At 38.0% G+C, this 25,166-nt stretch overlaps 1 protein-coding gene across 2 annotated transcripts in view; it reads left to right on the top strand.

Annotated features, from left to right (window-relative positions):
- Positions 1–25,166, top strand: part of SMARCA2 (SWI/SNF related, matrix associated, actin dependent regulator of chromatin, subfamily a, member 2) — a 119,696-nt gene that overhangs the window by 34,135 nt on the left and 60,395 nt on the right. For both annotated transcript variants that reach the window (XM_066180705.1, XM_066180706.1), the window contains exons 7-18: positions 4,845–4,971; positions 6,202–6,375; positions 6,592–6,765; positions 12,602–12,772; positions 16,375–16,428; positions 17,981–18,111; positions 18,289–18,349; positions 19,742–19,842; positions 20,128–20,275; positions 21,961–22,124; positions 23,727–23,793; positions 24,373–24,483. In XM_066180705.1, coding sequence (XP_066036802.1) covers positions 4,845–4,971; positions 6,202–6,375; positions 6,592–6,765; positions 12,602–12,772; positions 16,375–16,428; positions 17,981–18,111; positions 18,289–18,349; positions 19,742–19,842; positions 20,128–20,275; positions 21,961–22,124; positions 23,727–23,793; positions 24,373–24,483 — 1,483 coding nt within the window. The remainder of the gene's footprint in view (positions 1–4,844; positions 4,972–6,201; positions 6,376–6,591; positions 6,766–12,601; positions 12,773–16,374; positions 16,429–17,980; positions 18,112–18,288; positions 18,350–19,741; positions 19,843–20,127; positions 20,276–21,960; positions 22,125–23,726; positions 23,794–24,372; positions 24,484–25,166) is intronic.

Genomic DNA, 25,166 nt, shown 5'->3' with positions numbered 1-25,166 from the left:
TGGTATTATAAACAAAAGGAAGTTAGAACAGAGAGAGTCAAGAGGATGAAGTGTTATTAGCCACAGCAAAACCGTATTTTATTAATATGATGGATTTGTCTGGACCACCAAAGGGTGGAGAGAATAAGAAAGTCACGGGCAAGATTAAAAGGAAGTGTACCAGGTAGCATGATTTTCAAAAATTGCCTTCTGAGTGTTTTGTTTAGATGATGAAGAATATTTGTTACACAGTATAGGGTATAACATTTCATTTTGAGTTATAGAAAGAGCCTTCTTCCCTCTTACCATCAAAGCTATTTAACAAGTGACCTTGAGAGTCTGCCAGGCAGAAGGATTTTGACCTGCACCTAACATAAGTTCCTGATGATTATCTGTCAGGGGAAGGTAATTGCACTCAAGAGTATTACCTGTTTTGGATTAATGATGCATCTTGCGTTGTTCCTTTGAGTTTGTAGGGGAAAGTAGCCAAGAGGGATGGTGATCTCACAGAAGGCTGATTTAAAAACTTGTGCTTTAAGATGATAAAACACCATGAAGCATTTTGGGTGTGATGCCATGCCCAAAGTTCAGGTCTTGATTACAGAGGAGTTCTTACATTTTGTGTCAGGTGTTGCTTAAGTGCGTTCTTGTCGTCATTCCACCCGTCTGACCCATACACCCTAGGACTGAGTGGTTGTAACTTTCAGCATGAGCAATCACTGTTTTCCAGATCTTTTCCAGAAAGCTTGTAGAACATGATTTTATGGTTTTATTCTGACAGAAGAATGGTAGCACTAGCTTCAACCAAGAATCATATGGCCAGTACGATGTAACGTTTTCTGCATCAATTGACCTCAAATTGTTACTCTTCCTGTGTTTTCAGCCCTGCTGTATTGCACTACTTGTGCCAAACTGTTATGTCTTAGTGTTCATAAACAGTGACAAAAAATAAAGCTGATGCTTTTAGTTATTTAGGGAACCTGTTACAGATACAGCGTATCTGTTAGGTTCTAAATACACTGATGTTTTATGGCAGAGTGAGATTAAAGTTTGATAAGGATTCTCCAGCAGAAGGATTTTTATATTTTATGGGGTTTTTTTAATCCTACAACATAGAAGCAAGCTGTGTTCTGTGTTGAATATTACTGGTAGTTAATTTTGCTTTGGGTTCCAGAATATGTAGAACTCCTGGAAATCTTTTCATTAGTTAAAACTGTAAGTAACATCAGACAAAAAGTTTTGAAAAAAACAGTTTGACAGATTCTGTGCTATGGATAGTGCTGGATTTAGCTTTAATATAGGCATGTTTAATTCAGAAACGTGTCTTCACAATTTCTTAATGAAAACGGAGCAGAAAAAAGCCAAAATAAACATCCTTATCCTGAAAACACTGAATTTGGTGAAGGCTTTATGAAACAGTTGGCTCTTGAGATCTCACACTAAACCCTTTTAATAAAGGGGAATTATACTTCGAAATCCATTTGAATTCCAGGTGGATCTCTGCATCCATGCGGTCCTCCATGGGCTGCAGGGGCACAGCTGCCTCACCATGGGCTGCACCATGGGCTGCAGGGGAATCTCTGCTCTGCAGCCTGGACCACCTCCTGCCCCTCCTTCTCCACTGATCTTCGTGTCTGCAGAGCTGTTCCTCTCATGTTTTCACCCTGCTCTCCTGTAGCCACAATTGCATCTGCCCAGGAATGTTGGGGTTTTTTTCTCCCCTTAAATCTGCTGTCACAGAGGCATTACCATAGGGTAATTCCATAGGGTTGGAAAAACCTAAAAAAGAATGAAAAACGAGTTTTGACAGGCTCAGCCTTGACCAGTGGAGGGTCTGTCCTGAAGCTGGCTGGCACTGGCTCTGCTGGGCATAGGGAAAACTTCTGGCAGCTTCTCACGTAAACCAGTGCTGTAACCCCCCTGGCTAGCAACACCTAGCCATGCAAATCCAATACTCATGATTTTATAAAACTCTCCTTAATGCTTTCTTCAAAATAAAGTTCTGCTTTTTAATCTCACTGAATAGCTGTCTTAAAGATCATAATGCCTGTAATTTAAAGTTGTTCTATTATGTTGGACGGGTTTTCCCACCTTCTCATTCTCATTGCACATTAAAAAACAATACACTTGGTAATGTCCTTCAGATTGTACATGGTTTCGTTCTGTTGCTTGCATAGTATCTTCTCAGGTATCTTCTTTACTGCATGGCACCCATGCCAGAAAGGTTTGATTTTACAAATTGTACAGGTCTGCTGTTGACCAAAGTTAATGAGGAATGGGTGTGCATCACTTATTTTGCAAAGAGATCTCTCTGTTCATTCAGTAGCCATTTTCTGCTTGAAGGTGAACTGCTGAACTGCAAAGATGAATTTATTACATCCTTTAAATAGTGAGATTATATACTTCAAGTGATTGTAATAAAAAGATCTAGAAAACTTTTTTCTCTGGATTCTCTTTACGTAACAGCTGTTTGCATTATTCCATGAAAATAGCAACAGTACAACAAACTGTGGTCACTTCCTTTAAAGACTAGAAGGTGGCTGTGGTGAGAGCTCAAGCAGTTCTTCTATTCACTTGAGTTGCAATTCTTTAAAAATCCTACTGACTACTGAAGAAAATACGGTTACCATTACTCTATTAGTACTGTAGACAATACATATAAATAGTACTTTCGGATAGTATGAAATGAAACTTAAAAATATGTTGGGGTTTTTTTTTGTTAGTTTTTGTTTTTGTTTTTTGTTTGTCTGTTTGTTTTGTTTGTTTGTTTGTTTTGTTGGTTTTTGGGGGTTTTTTGTTCCTATGTAACCCATCTGGTTGTCATTTTCTTTATTGTTCCATATGGGTACTGTAGATTATAATTACTATTTCAACTTCCTTTGTTTTGGACTTTTTTAAACAGAAAACTGATCTGACTTACAATAAGAGTTTTCTGAGGTAATACCTCTACTGACTTAGAATTACTGATGTTTTTGTTCCTATTCCTTCCCTCTGTCTGGGTTATTAAAGGAAGGGCAATCACCCACCAAAGCATTGAACTGGCGTTGTTTGTAGCTCAGTGCATTTCAACATATGAAGGAAAAGAGTTGAAGGAAAAGTTACCCTGGATACTAATCTGCTGTATAATTTAACGATAAAATTTAATACGTATTTATTTCTGATCTGCTTTTTTAATAAACTCGAAGAAAAAGTATTAGCAGGGAAATGGGTTTTGTATGGGAGTGGACTACATAGTGTGATGATGGGACATAAATAAGCCCACTCTGTCAGCTTTGATTATGCTCAGACATATCTCAAGAAACGTGTGTTTGGATTTTTATACAAATTTTGATGATAAAAATGTAGAGACCAGTCCAGCTTTGGCAATTGCTTGAACTTCTCTTTTGTAAACTTCTATGAGAGCAAGCACTTCTATATGTTTTGTACTGGAAGTTAAAGGGGAATAAAACCCCAATTCTGACAGAACTAAGAAGTCAGTATTTCACTTCATGTTTGTTTGGAAGTGATTCTTAGTTATCTAAAACTATAAGGTATATCAGGGAGAATCTAACTTAACTAATCCTCATGTATAGTAAAAGAAAGTCCACTCATTGCTATCATTGCTAGCATGAATGTAAAAAAAAAGAAATTTTAAATACGTTCAATATTCAGTTGCTTTAGTAAATTCACAACTCAAAAGGTTTGGAAAGGTTGTGACTGCTCCCTTAAGGTTTCATTAAAGTCAGAGAAACTGGGTTTTGGCTATAACTGTTCTGTAGGTGGTAGTTTCAGGAGACACACCGCAGCTTTTTGAGAAGGGAAAAGGAGAAATAAATAGTTGTTGTGATGCAGGATTGCATACATGTGTGGGTAAACGACAGGTAGGTAGAGCATGTGATTTAGAACAGCTTGGTTGCTTTTTTTGTATGAATGTACACCAGCTAGTACATCTCTGCAAGAAATCACTTAATTCTCAAGATTTTACATCCTTAGGTGAACTAAAATACCTTCTTACTAAGTGGAATACCCAGTTGTGTAAAATGTGAACATTTTAGTGTACTATATAAACTGGAAATGGCAAAATAAGGCAGTCATTTTCTGAATGAAGACTATTTCTGCAGGAATAATGAACTTTTCTGGACTGAAATCAATATTTTCAGCTTTCAGTGAAACTTTCTCTAGTTAAGAAATCACTCTTGATTTGCTTTTCAGTCTGTGCGACAAACATTACTTATCTAATTCTGCTTCAATTTTTTATGCTCTTAAAGACACTAATATCATCTTCTGCAGTAATACAGCATTATATCCTATTTGTTGTTCAGGACCTTTAGAATTCTTCTGGTAATACTAAAATTGGAAAAAATCAAGTTCTGTCTCTCTTGTCTAGTACTCCCTCATTCTGTCTCTCTCTTGAATTTTCAAATGAATGCAAAATGAGCTTCTAAAAGAAGAGTGAAGTAGAATTTGATTTACAGTAGCAGTTATAGAGTTGTGAGTACTTTATAAACAAACTTTGTCAGTAAAACAGTGAAGTAGAATTCCAGATATTGAGGCAAGTACGGTCCATGTCATCACTAACTACACTGCATAAACACAACACCTGTCAAAGAAGCTTGAAAGCAGAATCCTAATAATATGTGTAAAATAAAATTCCCAAGTTTATTTTCACATGTATAGTTTTAGTTGAAAAGAAAGGCCAAGGGACATTTTGATGACTTGACAATTTTCAAAGTGGAAAAAGATACCCAGTGTCATCTCTGAAAAAGCCTGTTAGTTCAGAAAAAGACATTTAAGTGCCTGAGTTAAACTGACTGTTTTTACTATATGGTTTTAATAATGCCTTACAGATCCCTTGTGGTGTCTTATCCAATTTTCTGGTTTTGCAGGCTTCAGGCTCGCATTGCTCACAGAATCCAGGAACTGGAGAACCTTCCTGGTTCTCTGCCCCCTGATCTGCGAACCAAAGCTACAGTGGAGCTGAAGGCACTTAGGTTACTGAATTTCCAACGCCAGGTAATGCCATTTACTTGGGGAAAGTTTTCATAGTCATCACAAGCAAATGTGTTCATACAGCAAAGAGTAAACTGGAAAGAGATATTCCATTTGTGCAAAGTGTAAGCAGATCCTGCATGACAGCTAATGTAACCAGTGAGCAAGTCACAGAAATGTAAGATTTTATTTTATTTTGGTAATAAAAATGTGCAGCTTTATCTTCCAGTCTAGAATGTGTCCATAGAGCTGTGTCTTTTGTAGTGAACGTGACACTGGTACAGAGACAAAAACCAGTGCTGGACAGACTGCAAGCTGGTTTTCAGCACAGGTCTTCTCAACAGATACCTCCTTCTGGACATGCTTAGTATTTCCACAATTCCCCTTGTTTTGATAAAAACTGCGTGTCGGTGCTATGTGTGTTTTTCTCTGTGATTTGTTTTTGGGATTTCCACTATGGCACAGACTTCGAAAATGAAACGAGAGGATCCTACATAAGATTTAAGTTGAATGTTGAGTGTCTGTATCAGCAAATTAATTTCAGAAAAGGAATCACGCTGCCAGACTGTTACAGGCCTCTTGCCTTTGGAGGTTTACAGCTAGTTTGGAAGAACAAAGATGCAGTTTGGCAGGTCAAGCAAAATACTTCATGACAAAAGCCTTGGCAGGAGTTGTGCCATGATGTCCAAGTCTTTCTTCCTTTCTACCCTTGGCACTCCTTGGTAATGGAGCTTTGTCAGAGGTTAGATAAAAAGCAGCAGGCTCTCCCTGCTCTCCTGCTGGGACTATGACAATGCTGTTCCAAGCTCTTAACATCTAGCTCTCTCACCTGTCTTTTGTACAGCTGGCAGTGAAACAAGTTGTCAGTTACGTTCAGGTCCAGCACTAGAAAATGCATAATGTATGTGGTTCATTTGCGTTTTATTTTGATCATGTAACATCTTGGCTGGCCCCTTTTACTGCAACAGGGCAGATGTTACCAGGATCTTGTAAAGAGGGAAGAACTTTTGATTAAATGTAATTAACACTTCTTAACATTCTGTGAAGGTTTAAGATTTGTTTAGGGTAACAGATGTAGCTGTTGCAACTGTATCAATGCTGTATTCTTTTAGAGCTATAATGAAAAGAGGAGACGAGGGTGTATTTTGAACTGTTTGCTGTTTTACTCTACCGTAACAATATTTAAAGTTGTTTTATTAAGAGCTATTGTGTTTTTTTGAGTGTTTGTCTTTTCCCCCCTCCCTCCACCGGTAGCTAAGACAGGAGGTGGTGGCCTGCATGCGCCGTGACACGACCCTGGAGACAGCCCTGAACTCCAAAGCCTACAAACGGAGCAAGCGCCAGACTTTGAGAGAGGCTCGCATGACAGAAAAGCTTGAAAAGCAGCAGAAGATAGAACAGGAGAGGAAGCGTAGGCAGAAGCACCAGGTATTTTAACTCATTAGGTGTTTGCCCCGTGACACCTTACTTTGCTGTGCAGATCTTCTCTTTCACATATTTTATTTACCTTTGGAGTTTTTCTAATTAAAAAGCTCCAAGTGATATGATAAGCAATTGGAAGACTTTAAGATTGGAACTCCTACCTTCTTGACTGCAGGTCCTTGCTATATAAGAGTGCCTGCACTAACTTGGTTCTCTTTCTAGGAATACCTGAACAGCATATTGCAGCATGCTAAAGATTTTAAAGAGTACCACCGGTCAGTCGCTGGGAAAATTCAGAAACTTTCTAAAGCTGTGGCAACTTGGCATGCCAACACTGAACGTGAGCAGAAGAAAGAAACTGAGAGAATTGAGAAAGAAAGAATGAGGAGACTAATGGTAAGGATTAGAGGAAAGAATATGGTTCTTTCAGTTGAAGTTACATACTGTATCCTGGTATTATGTTTATATGCTATCTCAGCCACTCCCATGTGTTTCCTTTGCAAAGTACCTGGTAATGAAAAAGGTATGAATCCCAAACTACTACCTTCTGTTATGTATGTTTCTGTTAATGGTAGACTGATACTATTGAATTTAACCTATGGCTCCTTCTTTTGTAAGGTTTTTGTATAGGAATATTTTTTTGTTGTTAGCATGAAAACTAAGCGCAGTCACTTCTGAATAACAGCAACTTAAACTTATTACCTTCATATATTAACACTTTTGCGTAATTGCAGGGGTATTGGGCCATTTCCCAAATAATGGACTTTGGTTTATTTCTAGGTTTATAGTTTTGAAGATACCAGATGACTAACTGGTTCACGGCATTACTTCACAATTTTTACATACAGTTGATTCCACATATGAAAGTACCTAACCAATAGCAGCAATGCATGTACTTTGAGATTGAATAGCAGTCAGTTCTACCCATTTAATGCTTCATATCATATTCCTTACCATTTCATGGTTCTTCCTTCCCTATACCCTCACAATATCAGCTGTATCATTCTAAGAACAGAGTTAAATGTGTTTTTGTATAATCATGTCTCTTCAGAATGCTGTGGAGCTAGTCAGGGGGCTACCTACATTTCAGGAGTTCAAGTAATTCTGGAATTCAAAGCATAGACAGATCAGTCCATATGTGCAAGTATGGCAGTGGCTTGAAGTAGAAAAAACTCTTCAAGACATTGGTTAGCTCTATCTTAACATTTTACTAACATTTCATCAACACGGAATGAAAGGAAATTGACAAGCTTACTTTGTAACTTACTGGCAAAAAGCATTAAGTATCTAATAAAGGCTCAGATGTAAGCATTAGTTTCTTTCCAGAATCTATCCCCACCATGAATGCAAGCTGAGCAGTTTGGTTTTAAAAATCACAAAATGAAATGCAAAAAAAATTAAGTCCAACAATGGTAGTTAAACTTGGAAATGAAAGCTTGCATAAAGTGTAAATTAGGAACTTGCATAAGAGAATAACAAATGTGTGGACCCTAGAGCATTTCTTAAAATTATGTAGTAATCAGTATTGTAGAGCTTTTTCATAATTGGAGATAATCATCAGCAGTTTGCCTAACCAGGTTTGGAAAAATGTTAATTATTAGCAAAAAATGAGCTGATTTTAAATAAAAGCAGTACTGACAGTTGGGAAATGCTTCTGTATGTTGTGAAGTTCAGCTTATATCACATTGAACATGCAGTGTGATAAGTATTGAAGATGTCCACTGCTGAAAATTACAAAGTAGATTTGAATGTCCATAAACGGAACAGGATACCAGGGCTTCCAGATTATTAATGCTTTCTCCTATAACTCCTCACCAAGACTGGTGAGTCTCTTATCATACATGCAGGATTTCACAGGGATTTTCAGTTTAGGGTTTTGCACCTACTGCTGAATTAAATCCTTCTGCAAAACAAATCTCTGTCTTTTGTTAATGGGGTTACTTTACCTATTTGGTTTTAGTCCAGTTGTGGTAAATTTGGAATTTGCAGATGTGTACTAGTGTTTGTTTTTTTATTAACATCATCTCCTCTCACATACTTGCCATGGTCTACAAAAGTGTGCTGTGTCTAAAACTTTTTGCAGCTCTTTTCAGGAATGCTGAATTCATTCCACAAATTTTCCCTTTATTTACTATGATTAGAAATGGTGATTGTGTCACAGCTCATTAGTAGTACTCCATATGTATCGTGCAAAAATGGGCATTGGTGTGAGTTAAAAAGATACTGTCAAGACAAGCTTAAATGTATAAAAGAAGCACCATGGCTAGATTACACAAACTGTATATTCAGTAATATTAGAAGAATTTAAAACAACAACAGTCATAATGATAATTCATTTTTCCTGAAAACGTCGAGTTTGAGCACTGTAATTTTGACAGGTTGAACATAACAATGGAATTTTGCAAGCAGATTTGCAAGCTCAATTTGAACATTATAGCTATTCTTTCTAACTGTATCCATTCTGATGTCTCTAAAAAAGCAGGAGATCTCCCAGAGTTCTGTATTTTAAAGTAATCATCTTTAAAGTGTTCCTTACTTATGTTTTGTTTTTAGAAGGCAGTCTGTACTTCCTTAATTTGTTGTTTCAGCCAAAATTGAGACGGGCAATTCTGCTGCTTTTTTGTATTTTTCTGACATTCTGTATTACATCATCACAACACATGAAAATAATGTTTGTTTTATGTCCAACACACTTACACAGTATGACAAGGATGCAGAAGTTGCCAGGATGACTCAGAGACAGAGTTTATCTGGTGAATCGTGTTTCTGATAGTGAACTCTGTCAGAGATGAAATAAAACCAGAGTAGAACAGTGATACGTTAATGAAAAAAATTTGACATGACATCCAGAAGAAAAGGATCTCTTAATACTGGAAAAAGGACTAAATGCAATTTTATGTCCAGCTCCTGTGTTCTTCCTATTGGTGATGAACTGCCTGCACTTCATGTCTTTGAAAAGTCATCTCTATAGGAGACTTACCATCTGTGTTTCAGGACATTCAGTCTGCCTAGTCACAGAATCACAGAATGACTGGGTTGGGAGAGACCTTCAAGATCATTGAGTCCAACCCAGCCCTAAAATCTCAACTAGACCATGTCACTGGGTGCCATATCCAGTCTTTCTTTAAACACATCCAGGGGTGGGGACTCCACCACCTCCCTGAGCAGACAATTCCAGTACTTTATCACTCTTTCCACAAAAAACTTTTTCCTAATATCTAACCTGTATTTCCCTTGGCACAGCTTGAGACTGTGTCCTCTCATTCTGTCAGTTGCTGCCTGGAGAAAGAGACCAGCCCCCACCTGGCCACAGCCACCTTCCAGGGAGTTGTAGAGTGATAAGGTCACCTCTGAGTCTCTTTTTCTCCAGGCTAAACCCCAGCTCCCTCAGTTGTTCCTCACAGGGTTTGTGTTCCAAGCCCCTCACCAGCCTCGTTGCCTCCTCTGGACACGCTCAGGTGTCTCAATGTCCTTCCTAAACTGAGGGGCCAGAACTGGACACAGCACTCGAGGTGTGGCCTCACCAGTGCCCAGTACAGGGGAAGAATGACCTCCCTGTTCCTGCTGGCCACACCATTCCTGATCCAGGCCAGGAGCCATTTGCCTTCTTGGCCACCTGGGCACACTGCTGGCTCATGTTCAGCTGCTGTCACCAGCACCCCCAGGTCCCTTTCTGCCTGGGCACTGTCCCAGTCTTGAGCATTGCAGGGGTTATTGTGGCCAAAATGCAGGACTCAGCATTTGGGCTTACTAAATGTCATCCTACTGGACTCTGCCCATCCATCCAACCATTCCAGGTCTCTCTGCAGAGCCCTCCTGCCTTCCAACAGATCAACACACACTCTCCCAGCTTAGTGTCATCTGCAGATTCACAGATGAAAGGCTCAATCCCCTCATCCATGTCATCAATAAAGAGATTGAACAGAGCTGACCCCAGCACAGACCCCTGAGGGACACCACTGGTGACTGGCTGAGTCAGATACAGCACCATTGCCCACCACTCTCTGGGTCCAGCCATGCAGCCAGTTCCTAACCCAGCAAAGAGTGCTCCTGTCCAAGCCGTGGGCTGCCAGCTTTTCCCGGAGTGTTCTGTGGGAGACAGTGTCAAAGGCCTTGCTGAAGTCCAAGCAGACAACATGCACAGCCTTTGCCAGATCACCAGGTGGTCAACTGGTCATAAAAGGAGACCAGGTTGGTCAAACATGACCTACCTCTCCAAAACCCGTGCTGGCTGGGTCTGATACCCTGGCCATCCTGTAAGTGCTGTCTGATGACACTCAGTATAAACTGCTCCATGACCTTGCCAGATATGTGGTCAGGCTGACTGGTGTATAATTACTAGGATCCTCCCTCCCACCCTTTTTTGTGAATGAGTGTCACATTGGCCAGCTTCCAGTCACCTGGAACCTCACCAGTGAGCCAGGCCTGTTGGTAAATGATGGAGAGCAGCTTCCTCACCTCACCTGCCAGCTCCTTCATCCCCCTGGGATGGATCTCGTCTGGTCCCATAATGTAGCACTGATTTTTTTTCCTCCATTGCTGATCATAACTACTGCAGATTTTTCCAGTCATTAGTCCATGACAGTAGGAAATGTGTAGAATCATGGAATCTATGTCTCAGAGTCACTCAGCCTGTCAGGGAGCTCTCTAGTTGAACCAGCTTCCAGAAGTGTTTACAATGAGTTCAAAGCAGGTTGCTCAAGCCTTTTTTCAGTCCTGTCTTGAAAACCTCTAACATCAGAAATGGCACAACTTCTCTGCCTGTTCAGGTCCTTCTGAAGTACAGTCCAGCCCTTGAGCATATTAACAGATACCCCCTGGTGTCTTGTCCTCTGCAAACTTGACTGAAGTGCCCTCCATTTTCTTCCTCTATATCACCGACTGACATGCTAAACACAACATGATGCAGGATAGACTCCTTTGGTATGACTTTTCATACTGTCTTCAGATAAAGTATGACTCTCTGACATGTTGCAGTGAGGGATTTTGAGCGTATTGGGGGATGACAAGTTGAGCAGGACCCAGCAATTTGCACTTGCAGGCCAGAAAGCCAAATGTATCGTGGGCAATATCAAAAGCTGAGGCCAGTGGGACAGCAGAGTGCCATCAATAACAGGTGAAGTGATAGGCCCTGCCCTTGAGTCACAACAACCCCACTGCAGCCTGGGGCAGAGTGGCTGGAAAGCTGCCCACAGGAAAAGGGCCTGGGGGTGCTGGTGACAGTGACTGAACAGGAGCCAGCAGTGCCCAGGTGGCCAAGAAGGCCAATGGCATCCTGGGCTGTAGTAGCAATGGTGTGGCCAGCAGGAGCAGGGTAGGGATTGTCCTCCTGTACTTGGCACTGGTGAGGCCATACCTCAAATCCTCTGCTCAGTTTTGCAACCCCACTCTGAGAAAGGTACTGAGGTGCTGGAGCATGTCCAGAGAAGGTCAATGGAGCTGGGGCAGGGTCTAGGACACCAGTCCTATGAGGAGCAGCTGAGGGACTGGAGTTGTTTAGCCTGGAGAAAAGGAGGCTCAGGGGAGCCCTCATGGCTCTGTACTGCCATCTGAAAGGGGGTGGTAGCAAGGTGGAGGTTGGATTCTTTTCCCAGGTAACAAGCGGTAGGACAAGCAGAAATGGTCTCAAGGTATATAGAAGGTATAGATTGAATTTTACATCAGGGAAAGATTTTACTTCACTGGAAGGGTTTTCAAGCATTGAAACAGGCTGCCTGGGGAAGTTCAGAAAACACATCAATGTGGTGCTTGATGACATGATTTATTGAGGGACCTGGTGGTGTTGAGCTGATGGTTGGACTTGGTGCCTTTGGGGTCTTCCAACCTTCATAATGATTCTGTGGTTCTGTGAAGGTATGGTTAGAATAGGTATTAGGAAGAAATACTTTACTATGAGAGTGGGTTGTGGATGCCTCATGCCTAGAAGTGTTAAAGGCCGAGTTGGATGTGGTTTTGAGCAATGTGGTCTAGTGGAGGGTATCCCTACCATGACTGGGGAATTTAAACTTAAAGATCATCAAGGTCCCTGCCAAGCCCTATGATGCTGTGACATATTGATACAAATATATGATTCTCTGGGCCTGATCATCCAGCGAGCACTTTACCCATGTAGCTGCCCCTCTGTGCAGATCATAATGACCTAAGATAACACTTCGTTATTGACACAGGAGTTGGATGACACGCATTCACCATCATTTCTGTCACGACTGACACATCTCTTTTGTGTTCCTAGGCTGAAGATGAAGAAGGTTACAGAAAGCTGATTGATCAAAAGAAAGACAGACGCCTGGCCTACCTGTTGCAGCAGACAGATGAGTATGTGGCTAACTTGACTAACCTGGTGTGGGAGCATAAACAGGCACAAGCAGCCAAAGAGAAGAAGAAGCGAAGGAGAAGAAAGAAGGCAAGTAGTTACAGCTGATATTTTCAAGCCATTTCTTCTTCAATTCCAATTTAAATGTGGATAAATGTGGTGATGCCTGATTATCATACACGTACCAGAGTGCCTAAAAAATCTACATCACCAAATTCTCAATGCTGAGGGAACTCATCTCTCTTTCTATTGAAACATATATGTGCTATGCTTTTATTAATTCAAGGTGATAAGGAGGCAGGATTATGAAATTCTCAGCTGTTAATATCCTCATAATACTAACTTGCTCATAAACTTTGTACAGGTAAAATTGGGACAGATGTGTTAGTTGGGATTATTGTACCCAAAAGGAGTGCAGTGGATCAAAAGTGCATTCTATAAAGAAGATGGCAAGAGCCTGGCTTGTGTAGCTGGTTCATTGTAGACTTCCACATTATACACTTAGCTCAGTCCATTTTGTAAGGACCATTGAAAATGTCTCAGAAACTTGGATAGATTTATTATATTAATGTGGCTGTTTTGCCAGTAAATTGCTCATTATGCATTTTTAGCCTTTAATTAAAACTTTATAAGATTACTTTTCTTCATATGAAATGTTTTACCCTGCAAGAGAAGGTTGTTGAAATTGCACAGTGCAATTTGCAAAAAAATAATTTTATGTGTGAAATAATGATTAAGGAATGATTTGTCATTTTTTGCCACCTCAGAGTACCTTTCATCTCTTGCAGAATGTATAAGAGGATTTTTATAATCCATTTCCATGCCTGGTTTGCTCCTAATTACTACTACAAATACAAACATTATGTTTACAGCGTTTACTACTGGAAATATGCTAAAAACAACCAGTATAGAAAAAATACTGATCTTGGACATTATTGGCCTGAAAAACAGTACATTATTTCCTCTGCTCTCAAAAAAACCTCTGTTCCTGAGAATATGTTCTTAACATAGGAACAATAACCTGTCTACAGAATGAAGATGTAATTTGGATTGTGTTCTTGGCCTGTAATTACCAGTGAGAGCAGGCCTGATTTAATGCATATAATGCACAGTAGAGATAATCATTATTGAGACAGCATGTATAACAACTGCATCCCTTTAATAATGTAAATAAATACTTATTCCTTTAACTGTCCACATATGTGATGTTTCTATGTCAGTTTAGCCTAAGTATGTAGGAGAAGCAGGGTTATGTTCTGGCCATGCCAGTAAAGACATAATTCTCTGTCCCTGAAGTTGAAAGGAAGTATGTCCTATAAATATTCAGTGTTCATATATATCCCACCCTAAAACCTAAGGGATGATTAGCAAAAAAAAAAAAACAAAACAAAAAAACCAACTTTCTCTGTCTTGATCATCTGCATAATTTTGTTTGCAATTAACTTCTTTCCAGCAATCTTTTTTTGCTCATCTGTGAAGGAAGTAGAGTTCACACAAATATTACACTTTATTTTAATCCAGAATGCTATGAATATGTCATAGCATGGCTGTGGAATGCATTGCAATTAGTGGGCACTGTGTCTTTTTTCCAAGTCATACACTAAGTTCTTAGGATTTTATGTTTTGTAGTCCATAATGAGGTTTATTCTACTAATACCTGTAGTTGATGTTTGTAGTTACAGAAAAAGAGAAGAGACAATTCTTAGGATTTTCTCCTAGAAATGGTAGTGAGGAAGTAAATGGTGAAGAAATAATTTCTGCCAGACTCTTCACAGAATATCCAAGTGAACCTTATGTTTTCAATGGAATAAAATCTGAGATTACTCCATTCTTCCTCTGGGATGCAGTTTCATCTTCATCTATCTTCATGATAGATTTTTCCCTTTTTGTTTCTTTCACATTCCCCTATTTGTGTTTTCTGTCTCTAGCTTCCTACTGTAGTTATGGATAAGAAAAAGTATTCCATATGAAATTTTCATCTGATAGGCTAGTTCAAATTGCTATGCAGCTTTTCACTTTATTGTTAGTAGTTTTTCCTGTCACTGTGCAGAGAATGAACAACATGTGCCTTACTGCTTTTTAATACCGAGATTTCCCCAGTTCAAGGACTAAATTGTTGATATTAAAGATCTGTTTGCATGGTCCAAAATAAAAATGCAGGATGTCTGTCATTATTTACATTTATTTTCTTTGTAATATGTTCTTCTAATTTCCAAAATTGTTTTTAACTATAGGTTATAAATGTGCTCACAGGAGATTTTTGCACAGTGAACAGCACTGATGCTCTCTGCTTTCCTGTGACTAGAGTTTTAAGGTTCTTTTCCATTGCCTGTAGCTAAGCTATAATAATCTTCATGTATTAGACAGCATTCTGTAGTGTAGAAGAATGGATCCCAGCCCTGGTTCATCCAGGGAAAAAGTATCCTCAGTCAATGTAGTGTATTCAGCCAAGACTAGATACGTATTTTCGTAACTTATCCTGCCCTTGTGTTTATTTAAAACCTTCACTTCTGGTACAGTTCCTTTCCTTGTTAGCAGTCATACCTGCTGCCCAGAAATGCTGAAGCACTTGGAGCTTGAATTGTTTTTCTTCCTACTAAGCATCAGCTGCTGCATGTTCATTTCAAGTACATGCTCTAGATAATGGCACTTAATGGCAAAGAAGAAGGCTGAAGTACCATCTGAAGCAGATATTAAGGATTATATCAATATTGAGAAATGCAGTTATTCTTCAAGTATACTTCTTAAACAAAAAAAGGAATTACTTGATGGTCTATATTTATCACACATTTTAATAATACTTGGAAGTTTTTTATTTCTAAAATACAATTTAAGAGATCACTTCTTGTTGTTACTCTATTCTCTTTACAGTAGTATCCAAAATAGTATTTTGCTGTAGTACTGCAAACTCAGCAGTGTGTCATAAGGAGAAGCTGTAAAATGTCCTTTCTTGCTCAAAATTGTTTAGGAAAGTTTGAATGCCAAAGCAACCTATATGTCTTTCATTTTTCCTCATACTGGGTTGACATTTTTAAGTAAGGTAAATGAAGATAAACCTTGAGGAACATACTGGTCATTTCTCAGGTTGGTGCCTGGCGAGAAAAAAATCTAGCTTTCTCCAGTGAAGAACTCCAAGGTTCCTTTTGTTTCTCATTTGAGTAAGGTCTGCACATGATTAGAATAATACAGAGACCTCCAAAAATACTCCTTCTAGTTAGCTGTCAGACCAAAAATCTCAAAATACATACCCAAGATAAAAGTGCATGAATATACATCATACATCTATGATGCTTGCTGACACCTTTAAAATGGAGATTAAAGCAGATTAGAGGAAATTAATAGTAAATCATGTAAAAATAATTTACTGTTGTATTTGCATTAGAATAGCCTATAAGCAATTGAGCTTTAGTTCTGAACTGGAAATCAAGTGGGCCAGCCACTTCTTTATATGCAGATTTATATCCTTGACTGAGTTGAGTAGGTACCCTCCTTACAGAAGTAAATGCTCTTTGTGTGCTAATTTTTCTGGGCCTGTCTCTGTCTACATCCATCTTCACCTTCAATAATGTGGATCTCAGGCTGTTCAGAAATAAGTGAAACATATTCATGGTCCAAAATGTTGAATCATATAAATTATTCTTTCTGTACTTGTAATCTGACCACAGTATTTATCACTTCTTCATTTGTTGTAGAAAGCTGAAGAAAATGCAGAAGGAATGTCATCTGGTCTTGGTCCCGATGGAGAGGTATGAATTCTTACAAAGTGTTGGTTTTTTTCTTCTTGTCAGTTTTCGGTTTAAAAAACCCCCAACTTCCTAGTGATGATTCTGGATTGGGTATCATGGCTGTGACTTTGAAAAGAGTTATGTTGACACCTGTTCTTAGGAGCTGTTGTTTATAAACAGAAATAATAATTACCTGGGTTAACATTTATGCTAGCCTCTCACTATTCCTAAAATCGAAGACTAAAACGTAAAGTATGTTGAATCTGTCACTGAGTGTGATGAAGTCTGCCTCTCAGTTTTGTAATATGCTTACAAGAAAGATTTTTCTTAGAGCCTGTATATAGACAACTTACTTTCTAGTTTGAGCTCGTAAACACCATATAGTCCATCTTCTCACCTTTATAAAAAATACATTATTGACATTGCATGTAATTACCTTTCAGTCGCAGGACAGAGTACAGTGTTATGATAGTTTAAGACATCTGAAAATTCTTTCTTCCTCAGAAGCTAATAGAAATGAGTAATTTATCTGGGTCATTCTTCAGATAATACTGTTCATTCAGTAGTAGGGTGTATGCTGCCTCATTCAGAACTCTTCTCTTGGTGCAATTTTTGTATTCCACGTCATTTTTCTATGAATACTTTATATAGACTTCTTATATAAAGGCTTTTAAATTGTTTATTTATTGTTTTACTTCTGTTTTCTTTTTGTACTTGAAAGTGATAGTTTTGTAATGTAGTAAGAGTTATAGCAAAATAGTGTAATATATTTGTGTTTGCACAAGAAAAATGCGCATAACATTCCTGTAACTTCAGTATTAATGGAAATTGGCCAAGCTTTGTACTCTGTCAGTCACTGTATTTAGAATTGTTCAGAATTAGTTTTTCTTGCTCATATGTATCTGTTTGGAAAATATTCATGGGTAAGAACAGTATTAGAAGGCAAAAAATTTTTGAAGTGAAAAAATATGTGATTAAACAGGGCAAATAAATAACATGAAGAGTGTTTATGCTATTCTAGTTTTGTTACAACACAGGTAAGTAAACGATTTTGTTCTTACAGGTCTTACAGGTGCTTGCTTCATCAGCTTAGTTGAAGAAGTAAATCTTTTACAGAGGCCTTTACTTAGAAAGTTAACTGAATTATTTTATTCTTGTTTCTCAAAAAATAAAAAAAAGAAAAGGCCATAATGTTACTCTTTGTTTTTTATTACAGATGTCTGTTGGTATAAATAACACGATTAAATGCCTGTAAGAGTACATACCTTGTGTCTTGGTTCGCAAAAACCAGTAGTGTATTCTTTTCCATGCTGTTCTTGTTAATTTACTTGGGATACTGGGGTATATTTGTGGGTGTCACATAGAACAGGTTACTCACGGAAATACTGTGACTCATTGTTTGCTTAGTGGGAAAGTGTGGCATCTGGTAACAAAACTTGACTTCCAGTGAAGTTCAGAAACTTCCAGTTTGTTCAGAACTGTAATTTAGGTAGTGCTACTAGTTCTTTTTATTATGTACAAGAAGCATGAAGTTCAGCTGCCTTGCGGTGTAACATTTCACTTGAATTTTTAGCCCATAGATGAGAGCAGTCAGATGAGTGACCTTCCAGTCAAAGTGACTCACACTGAAACGGGCAAAGTTCTTCTTGGACCAGAAGCACCCAAAGCAAGTCAGCTGGATGCTTGGCTGGAAATGAACCCTGGGTAAGTAGTTAGCATACCAAGTAGACTGTTCTATTTGCATTGATATTTTTCATGTCACACTTTCTTTTTCACCAATTCTATTCTTGTTTTTATTTATTGTATGTAAGCTGAATAGAAGATGTGTTGAACCTGTTACCTCCTCCTGTAATTCACAATCTTTCTGTCATTATTGTACAGCTATGAAGTTGCTCCCAGATCAGATAGTGAAGATGAAAGTGGCTCTGAATATGAGGAGGAGGTACGTATATTTAAAAAGAAATACTGTGACAATACAGTAAAAAATAAGTACTTATTTAATATTTCATTTTCCCCTTCTTCATAATAAAGAGAGGGGAAGTGATAGCAGTTATGCAGGTGCTTTAAGACTAATACAAACAGGAAAATCAATTGATTCTGTAATTCTTGATTTATAGCAGTTGTTCTTTATATACACTGTAAATGCCTAACTGGTAATTGTGGTTAGGAAGAGTAAATATTTTACTCTGATTATTAAGAGTAATGAACCAGAGCATTAAGCAGGTTCCTGTTTTAAATACATCTCAGAAAGTGCTGCATTGTGGCTCTGTGCTGAACGAAATTAACATCTTCAAAGTTTATGCCTTGAAACTTTTATAGGCAATAAAATAACATGATAACTACTTATATATTATGTTTAATGAAATGTTAGGGATTATGCCAGGGATTTATATTCAGACTTTTCAGGGTAGGCTTACTTGATTCAGTATTTGGATGGTGATTTAAATACTGTTATTACAAAAATTCTAAAAAGAATCTTATAATTAACCCACACAGAGATCTCAGCCTTACAGGGTCATCATATTACCTACTATTAATAATGAGTAGTGATACTTGCATAGCATTTTCAGGTCAGTAATTTCTAAAGGAGAACAGAAGTGAGGAATAGAGAAGAACCATGTTCAACCAACAGCCTTATAGCAGAACTAAGTATAGTACTCAGATCTCCTAAGTTCGTCGGCCTTTACATTACTAGAGCAAACAACCACTGGAACTGACTGGACTGTATGATGTTCTGGTGTGTCTTTGTAGGAGTAGTTTCTGGTAGTATAATTCTACACGTCTGTTAGTGTTAAGGTAGGAGAGAAAGGCCTGATACCTGTCATTTTTTAGATTCTCAGTGAGATTTTAAGTTGTTTGCTATCTGCTGCATCTGTAGCCAAAAGACAGGTTATTTCAAAAAGAGTAAAAATAATTGGTTTTAAAAAATTAATAAATTAGAGGCCTAAATAAGTAGTACTTGATAGTTTTTTAAACCTTACTAATTTATCATGCATCTGGAATACAACATGAAAACAAACTTAGTATTGGAATGCTCTGCATGAATATGGTAGTCACAGAAAGCCTTTGGAAAGTGAGATCCTTAAAGGGGAAAATAATTTTTATTTCAAAGTATTATGACTTCCTGCAGGTAAATGTATGTCAAAAATTAATAATTTTTTTATGCTGCAGTGCAGTTTTGTTGCAGAATAGGTCTAAATTGAACCTTATGATTCAGATGTTTGTCATAAAGCACTGACCAATGAAAGCTACCAGTATGAGAATGCCAGTTTAAAGTGTGACTGAGGAACACGTTACACTTTCCCAACTTCTGTTCTGTTTGTGTATTCTGTAGGATGAGGAAGAAGAATCAAGCAAATTAGAAACAGATGAGAAGATACTCCTGGATCCTAACAGTGAGGAAGTTTCTGAGAAAGATGCAAAGCAAATTATTGAGTGAGTCTTCCTTAAGTGCTGTTTATTAGGAGCTCTGATTTCTTACAGTGACATTTCACAAGAGTAGCTTTCTCTAGATTAGAGTGGTTTTTTATATTTCTGTGGTATGAATATCTGCAGGAGAAAGAACATGATCATTTAATTATATACTCTTTATAATCTTGCACCCTTTGGTATACTCACCTCACAGCTGAGGACTTGAACTGTTTCTTTAGACATACGTGTGTAAGCCATGGTCAAAAGATACTTGTTTGTATTCACTTGAGTTATTTTTCTGCTTTCCAGGACAGCCAAACAAGATGTGGATGATGAATACAGCATGCAGTATAGTGCTAGAGGGTCTCAGTCCTACTACACTGTTGCTCATGCAATCACCGAGAGGGTGGAAAAGCAGTCTTCCCTTCTTATTAATGGCACATTAAAACATTATCAGGTGAGAAATCATTAAAACAATTAAATACTTGAAACTTGGAATTTTGCCCAACATTTCAGTGTGGTATTTCAAATGGCAAACTGAAAATTTGTTTAAAAATACAAAGGCTCTAATAGGTTAGAATTCGGAAGTATGGCCAAAGCAATGACACCTGTCACAGCTAATGTTACTGTGTATGTTATTCATACTGCTTGAACAACACTTTCTGCAGCTACCTCTACCTTTTCTTCACTGCAGGTGAAGAATATTTTGATTTTTGTATCCTTCTTATTGATGTGTAGTTTCATTTCTTACTGTTTTAATTTGTGGTGGATTAAGAGTATTTTCCTTCTTCCAACAGTTAAAAGTTTAGAATTTTATTTTTTAGTTAAGGTCCTAATATTTCGGGGCAGTGATAGATACAGTTTGAAAATAAGAAAAATATTTTGCTGTAGAGGTTGGTGTCACACGTTCTTCACAGACTTTCACTGGATTTAGTAACCAAGAACTTTGATATAGGCTAGATTCACGTGTGATTGAAAATGTCCTTGATGCATATTTTCTACACTTCTGCAATAGTACAACTTTCTGGTTAACTCCAACAACCTGCATCTTTTCTCTAGTCAGAACATTGTGTGTGTATATACACACACACACACACACACACACACACACACACATATATATATATATATATATATATATCTCCACATAAAGAATAATGACACGGACAAGATGGCTTTGCTTTTCACAATTCTGAAGCAACCTTGTAGGTGGGACATAGAGTGTCACTACAGATTTCAGTCAGCTCTTGATGACTTAATAGTAAACATGAATCAGTCCACATATAAAGCCAGTAAATTGGCAACATTATTTTGGATACTGTCTCGCAGGGAGAGCAGACGATTATTTCAAGAGTGTATTGCAGAGTTTTCCCTCTGAACTTTTTCAGGCCACCTAATTTCCTGCTCTCCATGCACGAGACACTCCAAAACTTTGGATATGAGAAGTAGAAACTTCACACACACATCAGTAATGTGATACACAAACACATGGAAATCCGTCTGACAAAGGAGTAGGGCTTTCTATCAGTATTCCTTGGAGTGTGAAATTCTGCTACGTAGACATTGCTAAGCCAAAGAGCTCTGGCTTCCTTCCAGCTCTGGGATTTTATACACAAGGCATATTTGGACAAAGGTGGCCTACTCTGACGTAGACTTTTGGAGTTTACTCTGAGTGGAATGTGCTACGAGAGCTTTAGCATACCAGTGATGCCATTGGTAAGCGTGAGGCTTACGTGTTTCCTGCAGTTCTGACAAGTTTGGTTTTGAAAGATTTTAATTGACACAGGCAATTGTAATGTCATGAAATACACACGGAAAGTTTTAGCATTTGAGGGTGTTGAAATTGAGAAACATATCCCTGCAGTGGTGTTTATCAACCTTTACTATGAGTGCCTCTGTTGCTTTGTGTGCAGTAGAAAAACCTTTCTACATGAAATCGGACTTCATCCTTACAGAGTGTTTTAAACAGGAATGATGATTTTCATGTAAAGAGAGACAGGGCTCCCCATGCATATAGTATTACTAGAGGAAATACAACTTGTAAGTAGACAGGGACATCAGAACATTAGTCCCTTACTGCTGATTTATTATTAATTATTTTTGTGGGTTTTAAATAACTGAAATTCTTACTTTTCATTTCAGCTCCAGGGACTGGAATGGATGGTTTCTCTCTATAATAACAATCTGAATGGAATTTTAGCAGATGAAATGGGACTGGGAAAGACAATACAGACTATTGCTCTCATCACTTACCTGATGGAGCACAAAAGACTCAATGGCCCTTATCTCATCATTGTTCCCTTGTCGTAAGTAACAGATCTCATTCTGGCATTATTGTCCTAAGCATTGCAGATTGGTTTATTTGGAGCACAACACACTGGCAAAACCAGAAAGCTGGTAAAACACTTGGTTCTGTTAATATTGGCAAGCTGTATTGAATTTACTGTAATTCACTCTTAAGCCAAAAGAGGGGGATGTTTTTTCTTTCCTGTTACATGCTTGCACTTCACGTTTCAGCTTTTAACTCTGATATTAAAAATATGTTGCTTAATTCTTTAAGCAGCTGGTGCCTCATCTGATACCATGCAAGCAGCCTTTATTGAGGTTGATCTTTTAAGTACTGTATAGGTACCCCTGAATATATGTAGCCTTGATTGATAAATACATTTTTGTCAAGTGTGCAGATTATGGTTGTTCATTATGCTGCCCCCCTTTCTGCTTTTCCTTAGCTTTCTGAAATGCTGCTTGTTTTATAAATTTCTTCTAATGCATTTTCCTTTCTCCAAAGGTCAGGTGTGGGTTTTAGTGATTTGAATAAAAAATATCAGTCAATGTAGAACTCTTACAGGATATTGAGGAGTTTCTTGCTTATTTTTATGTGTAATTGACTTGATTGATGTTTAGAGGTTCCCTGGTAATTTCATTAGCTTATTTTTTCACCAGTTGTGCTGAGCATGCAGATTTATTCTAGAATTAGGATAAATTTGATTTGTGGTCATCTCTTGATTTCTTTGGAGGTGTCCTGTCTTCTGGCTGTGCTGCAGTAGTAACTGATTAACTGAGATAAATGCTACAGGTGTGCCTAATTGTATGAGGACAAACTATAAACTTAGTTCGAAAAGAAACACCTGGGAGAAGATCTCTGAAACAAAAATAGGGGGAGTGTTATTAATGTCAGTTTTCATATGGGCACAGTAAAACATCTGATGTCTTTTAAGCAGTCAAGTGTTTTTTTAGAAAAGTGAGAGTAGCTGAAAGTTCTTGTGTACATTTTAAAAGCTGCCATTTTCTGCCTTTTCTATATTGCTGCCATCACTGGTCCACTAAGGGGGGAAAAAAAAGCAAGCAGCTGAAAAACCTCAAGGTTATTTTTTGCCCTTGTCTCGTGATAGCAGTTATGTACACTACAGCAACTTTTTTGTTGGGATCAAACAGCAACAGCAGTGCAAGAATGGATCCTCATAGTGGCAGTGGTGGCACTATGAGTAATTTTTGCTTAAGTAGAGCACAGATGAAGTCTACTATCAATTTCATTGGGCTGTATTTGAAAAGCTGTAATGTCCATTTTTGGATAATAAGCCTAATAAAGGAACTTGCAAATCTGTTTTTTGTCCAGAGATGCTGTTCTTATTGTTAATATGTTCCAGAGTATAAAGGTGCATGTAAAACACTACTTTTATCCTGAATATAAGCTGAATGAATGTTTCACACTTTTTTTTTCTGATTACTTCCCCCTGAGATACTTGTATTTTATTGCAGTATATGAAGTGCATTTTTAAAATATGTTATTAATTATGGGGATTGATTCCATAAAATGTGTTGAAAAGCTGGCAACCACTTGGAAACATGTATAAAGTTTGATCTGCAGATGATGTAACGTAACTTTTTCTCTCTGATCTCTATGATAGGACTTTATCCAATTGGACATACGAATTTGACAAATGGGCTCCTTCTGTAGTGAAGATATCCTACAAGGTTTGATTTGTTTTTTGTATGACTGTAGAATTAAAAGAATGAGAACTAGAGACCGTTTTTCCTCTGTCTCTGCAAGCTTTTAAACTGTCTGCTCATCAGGTTTTGTCTTGTATATGAGGTACTAACCAGTGTGAGTTAATCATACTAAGAAGAATATAATAAACTGTGAAAGACTGTAGAAGTAAAACAACTGTAAATCACTGTACAAAATGCAAAATAAAATTGTTTATTATCACATTTGCAAGGCTTCTGCTCAGAGTTACGAATGGTAACTACCTAACATTTTATTCCTACCTAAATACTTTCTTGTGTGGCTACTGTAGTAGTGATATAGCCAAGGAATTTGTAGCAAGACCAGACCATTTGCTTCATACTTCCACGAGCCCCATAAGCAGATTTACAGTCTAGGAACAGTTTAGGGAAAGCACTCTGAGAAGATCTGGAATTATGTCAATGTATTATTCACAGTGTGGTAGGATTGCAGGTTCATCTGGTTGTTTGTTGTCTTCTCATTCATAAGAACAATGTTTATTTTTCATCAAAGAGGAGAATAACAACTCACATGTCTCTCTCTTTCAGGGTACTCCTGCGATGCGCCGCTCACTTGTTCCTCAGCTTCGAAGTGGAAAATTTAACGTTCTTTTGACCACTTACGAGTACATAATAAAGGACAAACATATCCTTGCTAAGGTAATTTTAACTGTTATTCTCTACAGTAAGACCCAGACACCTTCAAGTGTCAAGCATGCCACAAAACACATTTTTGTTTTATAGGGATATTCCAGCTGGTTCTGGCCTTCAATAAAAGTTAACTCTTTCATTTATGTTCCTGTTCCTCAGTTTATGGTTGAACTTCTCATTCACAGCTCTCCCTACAGTAAACACTAGGAATGTCCTGAGTGTGGCCAGGGGACTAATTTCTTTGTGCAGTTCTGTTGTTTTGTCTGTACTGTATACCTACCTGTCCTTGGAAGAACATGACTTTTTTCACCTCTGCATGATATTCAACCTAATCTGCATCAGTGACTTTTAACTTTTTCTATTATCTCTGTCCTGAAGCTCACTTATTAGGGTCCTTTCAGCTTTCTCCCACATGACTAAATAGTTAGCTATATCATGAATTTGGTATCTAGACTAAATTAGAGTCTACACATTGCAGTTCTTAGGGGCTCACTGTCTCTCTACACGTAGGTATCAATATAATGAACTTAAAAAAATGTACTGTCAAGCTATTTCTGTGCACACAAAGCAGAGGTATTTTGCTATACAGAGAAACCATATTGGTCCTCCTGTAATTTAGTTTTCCGTTTTCACTTCATTTGTTACATACTGCATAGTTACTGCATTTTACTTGTTTGTCCTCTCTAATGCAA

Source organism: Chamaea fasciata, unplaced genomic scaffold, assembly GCF_029207755.1.
Source record: "Chamaea fasciata isolate MVZ Bird 193981 ecotype frontalis unplaced genomic scaffold, bChaFas1.0.hap1 SCAF_4, whole genome shotgun sequence".
NCBI lineage: Eukaryota > Metazoa > Chordata > Aves > Passeriformes > Sylviidae > Chamaea > Chamaea fasciata.
This window is presented reverse-complemented; position numbering and strand designations above follow the sequence as displayed.